This window comes from Gobius niger (assembly GCF_951799975.1).
Source record: "Gobius niger genome assembly, chromosome: 1".
NCBI classification, from domain to species: domain Eukaryota; kingdom Metazoa; phylum Chordata; class Actinopteri; order Gobiiformes; family Gobiidae; genus Gobius; species Gobius niger.
Genome location: NC_136852.1, coordinates 2,015,810 through 2,027,238, shown reverse-complemented (window position 1 = coordinate 2,027,238; position 11,429 = coordinate 2,015,810). Strand labels below are relative to the sequence as shown.

At 43.5% G+C, this 11,429-nt stretch overlaps 1 protein-coding gene across 1 annotated transcript; it reads right to left on the bottom strand.

Annotated features, from left to right (window-relative positions):
- Positions 1–2,329: 2,329 nt before the first annotated feature.
- Positions 2,330–9,790, bottom strand: LOC306979233 (uncharacterized protein). The gene is made up of 5 exons (XM_079578095.1): positions 9,731–9,790; positions 7,351–7,771; positions 3,965–5,690; positions 2,618–2,783; positions 2,330–2,558 (listed from the first exon to the last, which is right to left on the bottom strand). Exons 2-5 carry the CDS (start codon positions 7,765–7,767, stop codon positions 2,339–2,341), a joined length of 2,529 nt encoding a protein of 842 aa, XP_079434221.1. The 5' UTR covers positions 7,768–7,771; positions 9,731–9,790; the 3' UTR covers positions 2,330–2,338.
- Positions 9,791–11,429: the final 1,639 nt, after the last annotated feature.

Genomic DNA, 11,429 nt, shown 5'->3' with positions numbered 1-11,429 from the left:
CACTCTCTAGCTGGGCCAACGGAATTGTTCCTGGTCCGCGGGCCCCACTTTGGGCACCCCTGATCTAAACCCATCCCTGAAGTTCTCTTGTTTTTAGTTTCAGTTTAAATGTGATGTTGTTGTTGTTGCAGGTGGAACGTGTGCGGAGGCCGGTGCTGTGACGGATGGAGCTGGTCTCACAAAACCAGAGGCTGCACCAAACGTGAGTCACACAAAGATCAACCTTCAAACCCTCAAACCCTCAAACCCTCAAACCCTCAAACCCTCAAACCCTCAAACCCTTCACTGACCCTTCACTGACCCTTCACTCACCCTTCACTGACCCTTCACTGACCCTCCACTGGGCTTAAGTCTCCGCCTCCTGTAAAACTGAAATAAGAAAACAGAACAGTGAAAAACAGCAAAAACTTTATTTTGTCGCCATATTTGACATAAGGCCGGTCAAAATGTTAATGAAATAACTCAAAAAGATAAAACAGTTTGAATGAAACCAGTGGTGTCTGTTTGATCACATGGCCCTGGGTCAGAAGGGCCGGGTTATTAACCTCTTACCACCCGCCTGAACCGAGCACATTTTCTCCAGTTTGGCTTTACCCCAATCCAAAAACTTCTGTGTGAAAATAGCAACAGAACTGAGATGAAAACAATGATGAAGATGTGACAAAAAAATGACAATAAAAGACAAAACATTGACCAAAAAATGACAAAAGATGTGACAAAAAATGTATTAAAAAAAAGACAAAAAATGTGACAAAAAATGACAAAAAAATGACAATAAAAGACAAAAAATTGACAATAAAAGACAAAAGATGTGACAAAAAATGACAAAAAATGGATTAAAAAAAAGACAAAAAATGCGACAAAAAATGACAAAAAAATGACAAAAAATTTATTAAAAAAAGACAAAAAATGTGACAAAAAATGTGACAAAAAATGTGACAAAAAATGTGACAAGAATGTGACAAAAAATGACAAAAAAATTATGAAAAAAATGACAACAAAAAAAAAGACAAAAAATTGATTAAAAAAAAAAAAAAAAGACAAAAATGCTAGAAAATGAGTTGAATTCCCCCCAAAAAACATGGAAAAAAATCTGATGACGTGAGGAAAAAGATCCATTTAGATGAGTTTTGTAGATCTTAGCTTTCAAATGAGTTGTTACACTGGCCTACAGGATTTGGGTAAAGCTGAACTGGAGAAAATGCTCTCGGTTCAGGCGGGAGTTAAGAGGTTAAACATCTGTGACGTGGGGATTGTAAAATGGTGAGCCTGTGTTTGTTTGTTGAACTCGCCGTGGGTTCAGATTATTTTCCTCTGGATTAGAGTCACGGTTTGGGACTTAGGTCAAACTCCTGGACCTCGTAAAGAACAGAGATGTTTGTGTCCGACACGAGCTTTGTTTTCCAGTGTAGTTGATATTTTTTAATTCATGCAGTCCATATATTTGAAGAGTTTAGTGATGCTAGGCTAGTGCTAGGCTAGTGCATGGCTATGGTAACTAGTAGCCTGCATTAACCCCTTAACTCCCACCTGAACCAAGCACATTTTCTCCAGTTTGGCTTTACCCCAATCCAAAAGCTTCTGGAAAAAAGCTGTGATAACAGAAACAAAACTGAGACGAAAACAAGGATGGAAATGTGACAAAAAAGTGACAAAAAATTGATGAAAAAGCGGCAAAAATGTCACAAAAATGTCACAAGAAATTGACAAAAAATGGAAGAAAAAATGACAAAAATGTGACAAAAAAACGACAAAAAAAAAGACAAAAAAGTGACAAAAAATGACAAAAAATGTGCCAAAAAAATGACAAAAATGTGCCAAAAAAGTGACGAAAAATTGATGAAAGAGGCAAAAATGTCACAAAAATGTCACAAGAAATTGACAAAAAATGGAAGAAAAAATGACAAAAATGTGACAAAAAAATTACAAAAACATGACAAAAAATGACCAAAAAATGACAAAAAATAACTAAAAAATTACAAAAAAATGACAAAAATGTGACAAAATGTGACAAAAAAAGACAAAAATTAGATTAAAAAACTGACGAAAAAATGACAAAAATGTGACAATAAAAGACCCAAAAACAGACAAAAAAGTTACAAAAATGAGTTGTATACCCAACAAAAAAAATTGAGGAAAAAGCTCCTCTCGGTTCAGGCGGGAGTTAGGAGGTTAAAAACCTCTTCTAAATCATGGCCTCCTGCACTTCTGTTGTTCCGCCCGTGTCCACCTGTGTGTGACGTGTCCTGGCGAGGCCTCGGGACCTCAGGAGGTGCAGAGGGAGGTCCGTTCACAGACAGGCTGACGTGTTCCCGAGAGGAGAGCGCCCCCTGCAGACTCAGTACTCGTATTCGATCAGCGGCAGGTTGTGTTTGAGGAAGTAGAGCTTCTCCGCGTTCTCCTCGGTGGCTCCGCCCCCTCGGCCCGCGCTCTCGCCGAACAGCCTCTCCGCCGGCACCGAGGCCGGAGGCGCCGACAGCAGCTTCCGAGCCAGAGGCGCCAGGAGGTCGAAGCGCGACACGTTGCTCCTCCACCAGCCCAGAGGGTCGCCCAGCTTCCTGCAGAGACACCGTTAACGTGGAGTCTGGCCTCGCCGCCGCCCCCTGGTGTTCATTACCTGTCGATGAGCGGCTCGTTCAGGTACTGCTCCAGTTGTCCCGACAGCTCCGGGCTCCTGTGCTCCACCAGAGGAGGCTGAGGAGAGCCCAGGATGCTGGCGAAGATCTGCTCCACCAGGTCTGTGCCGGCGGGTTTCTCGTCCTCCGCCGCGGCGTTCACCAAACCTACGGACAGACCAGAGTCACTGCACAAGATACAGTCTGTCGAGTTTCCCTCCAACATGGCCGTGTCGCTCCCTGGTCCTTCCCACGCGTATTCACTCACTAATACTGACATGTTTGGTATCCACGTGTGGCAGGAGAGGCTGTGACCCAGATGAATCCAAATATGGTCGTTTCCTTTGTGGTGGACAGCAGCGGCTAAAGACTGGAGAAATATACACAGACAAAGGGACTGAACTTAAGGATTTATTACGACTTGAAGAGATTTGGACGGTTTATAGAGCTCCACAGTCCCGCCTCCTCTCCGGTCCGGAAGTAAACCTCCCCTTGCTTTGAGACCGTATTGATTTGGAATAAAGTCTTTAACTCCGTAACTCCGTCAGCTTGGGCTGAATCCAGCTCTGTGGTTCTAAAGCGACCGCAAAGTCAGACGCAGGTGATAAAAGCACATCTGAGATCCATCTAGTTTAACTGCGAGCCTTCGTCCTAGAACTACATTACCCAGGATGCTCGGGAGTCCCACGATCTTCTATGAGGCTTTTGATTGGTGGAGCTTCACGTTCCCACACGTGTTTATTTATTTATTGTAATGTAGAAAACATATTGACTAACACTGAACGTCAAAATAATGTTCCAACGATCCAATTAAACAAACCACCGATCATTTTTATTCACATTAGCAGGATTCAGATTGTTTAACAGTGAAATAATATAGAACTTTTGTCTGCAAAGCAAAAGAAACTGGCCGTGTTTGCTGAAAACCTGGTTGCCTTGACCAGCGGGCGCGATGTCGCAATGGTTCTTGGGATACGGAGTTTCTATAGTCAGGAAGTGAATGATGTCACAGCCTTGTACCTTTGCCTTTTCTTCAACATGTCGTCTTCTTTTTGGACTGAAATCAAACATTTTATGGTCATGAATTGCTACAGAGCGGATTAGCTTTTGCACTGACGTTAAACTCTTAATATTTGAATTTTTCGGAAAATCGACGGTCGTGTAGACGGGGAGTTTTTGCTTCCGGAGCAACAGGACTGCAGGGGGCGGGACTGTGGAGCTCTGTACAGAGGGAGTGAGTAAATCCTGCCTGATCCTGATTTGAGGCCAGTTTGTTTCCCACTTGAACGACTTTAATGCCCCTGATGTGATGCAGATGTGCTTAACCCTCTTGTTCGGGGCAGTCGTACCTGGTTTTGGCTCCTCCCTCTCCTCGTCCTCGCCCTCTTCCTCCTGAAGAGCCGCCCACGCCGCGTACTCCTCGCTCAGCCACTTGGGGGCGACGCTGAGCGCCGCGGGCGACAGCACGTTGCACTTGTAGCGCGGGTCGAGCAGCGTCGCCAGCACCATGACTTTGGTTTCCTCCAGTTTGGCGTAGCTCTGCTCCAGGCCGCTCAGCAGCGCCCGCCTCAGCGCCGCCGTGCTCCTCGTGGCGGCGCTCTCCGCTCGCAGGAACATCTTCAGCACGGACACGCTCGGGATCACGCAGGAGATGGACGAGCCCGTGTCGCTCATCTCCCTCGCCACCTCCTCCACGGGCGACAGCGTCTCCGTCACGGCTCGGATCAGGTCCCAGTCCTCGCCGCTCGGCGCCGTGAAGCTCCCGTACTTCTGCGCGTAGCAGTTGAGCGCCCGCTTCTGCTCGTGCGCTCGCCGCAGCATGGCCAGCGTGGAGATCCAGCGCGCGGCCTCGTCCGGCTCCAGGTCGTTCTGCGGGACGTTCAGCTCGTGCTGGACGGCTCGGAGCCGCTGTTTGGCGAGGATCGAGTCTCGGAAATGTCCCGCGCACGCCCTGACTTTGGCGATGGCGTCGGTGGCGTCGCTCTGGGCGCGGAGCCCCTCCTCCACCGCGCTCTGCAGGAGGTGGGCGGAGCAACGCAGCCCCGGGACCATATAAACAAACTCATGTGAGAATAAGGGGAGACAGAGTTTCATAATGTGAGGAGCTGATGATGTCATCCTCTGGTTCACTGATGATGTCATCCTCTGGTTCACTGATGATGTCATCGTCTGCTGACCTCGTTTAACCTCTGCCCTGTGGTCCCACTGACCTCGTTGAGTCTCTGCTCCTCTGACAGGTCGGCGCCCCCGTCCCGCAGCACCAGGAACACCCTCCTCTGACCTCTGACCTCTGACCTGTGGTCCCACTGACCTCGTTGAGTCTCTGCTCCTCTGACAGGTCGGCGCCCCCGTCCCGCAGCACCAGGAACACCCTCCTCTGACCTCTGACCTCTGACCTGTGGTCCCACTGACCTCGTTGAGTCTCTGCTCCTCTGACAGGTCGGCGCCCCCGTCCCGCAGCACCAGGAACACCCTCCTCTGACCTCTGACCTCTGACCTGTGGTCCCACTGACCTCGTTGAGTCTCTGCTCCTCTGACAGGTCGGCGCCCCCGTCCCGCAGCACCAGGAACACCCTCCTCTGACCTCTGACCTCTGACCTGTGGTCCCACTGACCTCGTTGAGTCTCTGCTCCTCTGACAGGTCGGCGCCCCCGTCCCGCAGCACCAGGAACACCCTCCTCTGACCTCTGACCTCTGCCCTGTGGTCCCACTGACCTCGTTGAGCCTCTGCTCCTCTGACAGGTCGGCGCCCCCGTCCCGCAGCACCAGGAACACCCTCCTCTGGCTGATGCTCCAGTACTTGAGGACGGGCAGGAAGAACTGGTGGATGTAGTCCACCGTGCTGGCCTCGGTCACCGCCTTCACGTGCAGCACGAGCCGGCGCCGCCGCCACCGCTCGTCGATGAAGTGGGCGGTCAGACTCATGAGCGACTCGGCGCCGCCGGGGCAACAGTCGGCCGTGAAGGACACGCTCGGCTGCTGCCGCTTCGCCGCCATCAGCATCCGCACCGACGTCTGGACCGTCTTATACAGAACCTCCAGCTGCTCCGAGCGGTAGAACCTCTCACTGCGGACCTGAGGAGGAACCACATTATCCACAGTTTCTCCAGTTTGGCTTTACCCAAATCTAAAAGCTTCTTGAATATAGTGTCAAAATAGCAACGAAAATTAGGATGAAAATACAACAAAAAAGAGACCAAGGAAAAGAGCCACAAATTAGAATCAAAACACAATTAAAAAACAAGTAAACCCTGGCCAAAAAGTACGGGAAAAAAGCTATTTCTAAGTCTTAGCTTTCAAATGAGGTGTTACACTGGCCTACAGGCTGTAAACTCCAGAAGCTTTTAGGTTTGGGTAAAGCCAAACTGGAGAAAATGTGGCGGATGTTTAGAGATTAAAGGGATATTCATTTCCTCATGTCCTAGTTATCCAGAGTGTTGCCGATTTCCAGAGATATTATTTTTGTAATTCATGCAGTTCTTATATTTGAAGAGTTTCGTGGTGCTAGGCTAATGCAAGGCTAGTGCATGTCTATGGTATCAGCTAGCCTGCATTAAAAACAGTGTGACCCGCTCCACAGAGCACCTGACTCACTTAAAACACCAGACTAAACATATAAATTTATCATGTCTGGAATATAACTGACCTGCATCACATGAATGATCGCATTTTGAGGGACTATTTTCTAGCAGATCACTCCGCCGCTGCGTAGCTTATACAACCACGAAGCTGATGCTGCTCAAATATAAGGTATTTTAACCCCTTAACTCCCACCTGAACCGAGCACATTTTCTCCAGTTTGGCTTTACCCCAATTCAAAAGCTTCTGGAAAAAAGGTGAGAAAATAGCAACAAAACTGAGACGAAAACAATGATGGAAATGTGACAAAAAAGTGAGAAAACATTGACAAAAAAGTGACGAAAAATGTATGAAAAAGTGGCAAAAATGTCACAAGAAATTGAACAAAAATTGACGGAAAAATGACAAAAATATGACAAAAAATTGATAAAAATTTGACAAAAAAATGACAAAAATGTGACCAAAAATGGACGAAAAAATTGACGAAAAAATGACAAAAATGTGACAAAAATTTGATTAAAAAATTGACAAAAAAATGACAAAAATTTGACAAAAATTTGATTTAAAAAAATGGACAAAAAAAATGGATAAAAATGTGACAAAAATTTGATTAAAAAATTGACAAAAAAATGACAAAAAATGGATAAAAATCTGACCAAAAATTGACGGAAAAATTGACGGAAAAATGACAAAAATGTGACAAAATGTGACAAAAAAAATTACCAAAAAATGACGAAAAAATGACAGAAATGTGACAAAAAAAGACAAAAAAGTTACAAAAATGAGTTGAACACCAACAAAAAAATGATGGAAAAAAAATCTGATGACGTGAGGAAAAAGATCCTCTCGGTTCAGGCGGGAGTTAAGAGGTTAAATGCAAAATGGTTAAAATGATTCTATGGACACAAACATTTATATGGTGAGTCTGGTGTTATAAGTGATTTGCCTCAGGTGCTCTGTGGAGCGGGTCACACTGTTTGTAATGCAGGCTAGCTGATACCATAGACATGCACTAGCCTAGCACTAGCCTAGCGCCACGAAACTCTTCAAACATAAAAACTGCATGAACTACAAAAAAACTACAAAATTTGACTTGAGGGGGAACACCAGACCAAGCGTTTGGGACCCCTGGAGTAAAGTGAATCATGTTCCTCACGTGGTACTTCGGCTCCAGCTCGCTCAGCAGCCTCTGGAAGCCTCTGCCCGACACCAGGCTGAAGGGCAGCTCGTCCGTGCTGCACATCTCCATGATCAGCTTGTCTAACCTCTTGGACTTGGCGTCCGTTTCCTTCCACTTGTGGGACGGTTGGGTTGTTTTTTGTTTGAGGGGGGGCAGCGGGGCCGGGACGCCCTCGTCGTAGGGCAGCCCCTCCATCTCCCGCTTCTTCCTCTTGGTCTCGCGGTACAGCTCGTTGTGGTGCTTCTCCAGGTGCCTCCAGATGTTGGTGGTGTTCTGGTTCTTGCCCTCGGAGCCGCCGCGACTCACGATCTGCTCGCAGTGCAGACATTTGGCTTTCCCCGGCGTGGACTCGCTGAAGTGCAGCCACAGCGGGTTGAACAGACGCTTCGACATTTCCCTGGAGACACAAGCGACAAGGTCAGAGTGAAGAGTGACAGGGCGGGTTGTGGGTTCGAATCCCAGCTCCTGCAAATGCACATCGTGTGTCCTTGGGCAAGACACTTCAGCCTGTCTGTGTACACTGGTGTTTGAATGAGAGAGTGAGGGGGGGCTGGTTCCTCACTGTAAAGCTTTGGGCCTGATAAAGGTAGAAAAGCGCTGCATACGTCCATTTACCAGTAATATAAGAAACTATACAATATTCAGTCTTTAAAGTAGGGCTGCAACTAACGATTATTTTGGTAATCGATTAATCTACCGATTATTTTTACGATTAATTGATTAATCGCTTGGCTGTGAATGGTGTATGAAAATTGTATTTTTTCATTTATTTTTACTCACATAAAGCTAAAGTGGCATCTCTTGAGGACATGTTGATGGAGTAAACTTAAACGGTAAAGTGTTTTTGTAGGCTCTTAGTGCCAGTTGTGCTTTATTAATTGGATGAGACACAGACAGATCTATGACATTTTCAATGTACAAAACTCTACAGACCCGAACTTGAAAAACAAAGTAGTTTTCCATCAAAAATAAAAAATGTTCATGTAACTTTTGCTCTTTTTAAGTCTGTGTTTACTAGAAAACAATTAATCGATCACTAAAATAGTTGACAACTATTTCAATAATCAATTAGTTGTTTCAGCCCTACTTTAAAGTAAACACAACTTTATCTGAATCTCCTGCTGAAACGTCCCATCACAGTGAAAAGTTATGTTGGACACAGACGTGCAGCGATGACGTCATCACTTCACAAACATATTGTACTTTTAATAATCATTTGAAACTCATGATTAAACCTGAACGCCTGAAGTTTTTTAGACTGTGTAAAGGAAAATGGAAGCTGTATATTCTTCTTCTTTATGGATTTCCTGCAGCTAATATTGCAATAACACCTGGTCTTATGTATTAGAGCAGCGGTTCTCAAAGTGGGGATCGGGACACCTCTGGTATCATGAGGCCCTAAAGCATAAGAGGAGATAACTTCGATGGTGCCTGAGTTAGTCTGGGAGCCCGTGTGAGACGCTTCAGTATCTGTGAAAGTTTATTCACTTTAACCCCTTAACTCCCGCCTGAACCGAGCACATTGTCCCCAGTTTGGCTTTACCCCAATCCAAAAGCTTCTGTAAAAAAGGTGAGAAAACAGCGACAGAACTGAGACGAAAACAATGATGGAAATGTGACAAAAAAGTGAGAAAAAATGTATGAAAAAGTGGCAAAAATGTCACAAGAAATTAACAAAAAAATTGATTAAAAAATGGACAAAAATGTGACAAAAATTAACGAAAAATTAAAAAAAAAATACAAAAAATTGACAAAAAAGCTACAAAAATGAGTTGAACACCAACAAAAAAATTATGGAAAAAAAATCTGAAGACGTGAGGAAAAAGATCCTCTCGGTTCAGGCGGGAGTTAAAATAAACCCTCTAAGTTGAGAACTTTACCAAAAAACAGAAACAGTTTGGATTGAATTAAATCAGGTAAAGAAAAGATGAGACAGACTTTATTGGAGAAGGCTTTACAGTTATTTATTTTAATGTACTTTAATGTGTTTTAATGTACCAAAGCTGAAAGAGTCTCTCCTCACACAGTGAAAACATACATTATAGTTATATATAGTTAGTTATATATAGTTTAATATTCTAGTTTCCTGCAGCTTTTCCTGCTTCACTGCCTCTTTTCTTCATGTTCTTCCTAAATGATCCAGTTTTCCTGTAACATTCAAACACTGTTGAACCTTTTCCCTCTTCCTGATCTGCCCAAACATGACGGGCCTGTGGAGTTATTTGGTGACCCCCCCTCGCCCCCCCCCGCCGGTCCCTGTCCCCCCCCCCCCCGGGCGGACCGGGACCGGCGGGCCCCGCCTGAACCCCCGCGGCTCCGGTTCGTGTCTTTAAAGCCTGAAAAGCCTGAATCTCACCGTTTTCTCCGGTGAAACCGTGTCCTTGTTTGGCTGTTGACGCTGCACGCGGGGTCCTTCCGTCACGTGGTCGCCCCAGCGCGTGCCTGATCTAAAATCGGCCGATCACGCGCGCGGGACACACAGGCGAAAATCGGCCCAATAATCTGCCTTTAATCTGAATAAAGTGACTTTAAGCGTGTTTTAAAGGTAAGTGTGAGAGAATTAGATAAAGGCCTGAGGGTCACGTGGTTCTGCGGGCGTTAAAGGGACGTTTGTTTGGTCTGAATTATGATATTATTTTTATTTTTATTATTATGAATAAAACAAATGATTTACTCCTAATACAGAGGTGGGTAAAGTACACAACACATTTACTTAAGAGTAACGTTACTTTTTAATCATGTTACTCAAGTAAAAGTATTTGGAGAAAATGTAACTTTTTTTTAACCTTTTACCACCCGCCTTAACTGAGCACTTTTTCTCCAGTTCGGCTTTACCCAAATCTTAAAGCTCCTCGACTGTGAAACGCCTCATTTTGAAAGCTTAGATCCACAAAATGGCTCTAATGTATCTTTTTCCTCGTTGTTGTTATCACTATTTGCTTTTTTGCTGCATTTTTGCCGTTTTTTCTTTGCTTTAAAAAAAAAAAATCACCACAATTTTGTCACTTTTTCGTCACTGTTGTCACTTTTTGGTCATTTTTTTTACTCTTTTTTGTCTTTTTTTCAATGCAATTTTGTCGCATTTTTGTCATTTTTTCGTCACATTTTTGTCACATTTTTGTCATTTTTTCGTCACATTTTCGTCCAATTTTTGTCATTTTTTCGTCACATTTTTGTCGCATTTTTGTCATTTTTTCGTCACATTTTCGTCACATTTTTGTCATTTTTTCGTCACATTTTTGTCATTTTTTCGTCACATTTTTCATCAAATTTTGTCACTTTTTTGTCTTTTTTTCTATGCAATTTTGTCACTTTTCATCACATTTTTCGTCACATTTTGGTCACTTTTTCATTGCATTTTTGTCACATTTTCATCATTTAAGTCTCGTTTTGTCACTATTTAGATTATTTTATTTTTTCAAGAAGCTTTTAGATTTGCCAAAGTAGAAAATATGCTCTGTTCAGGTGGGAGTTCAGAGGTTAAATAAGAAACAGATTTATTTCACATCAATACAAATACATTAAAACGATACAAATGACCCCATGAAGAGGAGTCTTATCATGCAGTACTTTTTACTTCTACTTGAGTAACTTTATAATGAAGAATCTGTTTCTTACATGAGTAAAAATAATTTACTTTTTCTGCTGTGAGTAAATGTTTAACCCCTTAACTAGGGCTGTGCAATTAATCGAAATTCGATTACGATTTCGATTACAACAGTAAACGATTACAAAATTAGCATAATCGCAAAAAATCGATTATAATTATTTGTTTCTATTTTTTTTTTTTTTTTTTTTTTTTTTGGGGGGGGGATTTTTGTCATTTTTTTAATGGATTTTTGTCATTTTTTTATGGATTTTTGTCACTTTTTAAATGGATTTTTGTCATTTTTTTAATGGATTTTTGTCATTTCTTAAATGGATTTTTGTCATTTTTTAAATGGATTTTTGTCTTTTTTTTGATGGATTTTTTTAAAGGCAACAAATAATCGTTTGAATAATCGTGATTTCAATTATGACAAAAATAATCGTGATTATTATTTTTTCAATAATCG

Excerpts from the sequence above, each read along its gene's own strand:
- LOC306979233 (XM_079578095.1), bottom strand. The coding sequence starts at position 7,767 with ATGTCGAAGCGTCTGTTCAACCCGCTGTGGCTGCACTTCAGCGAGTCC. Across the intron at positions 2,784-3,964 it reads GAGGGAGGAGCCAAAACCAG|GTTTGGTGAACGCCGCGGCG; the intron begins GTACGACTGCCC and ends GTCTGTCCGTAG. Across the intron at positions 2,559-2,617 it reads AACGAGCCGCTCATCGACAG|GAAGCTGGGCGACCCTCTGG; the intron begins GTAATGAACACC and ends GTGTCTCTGCAG.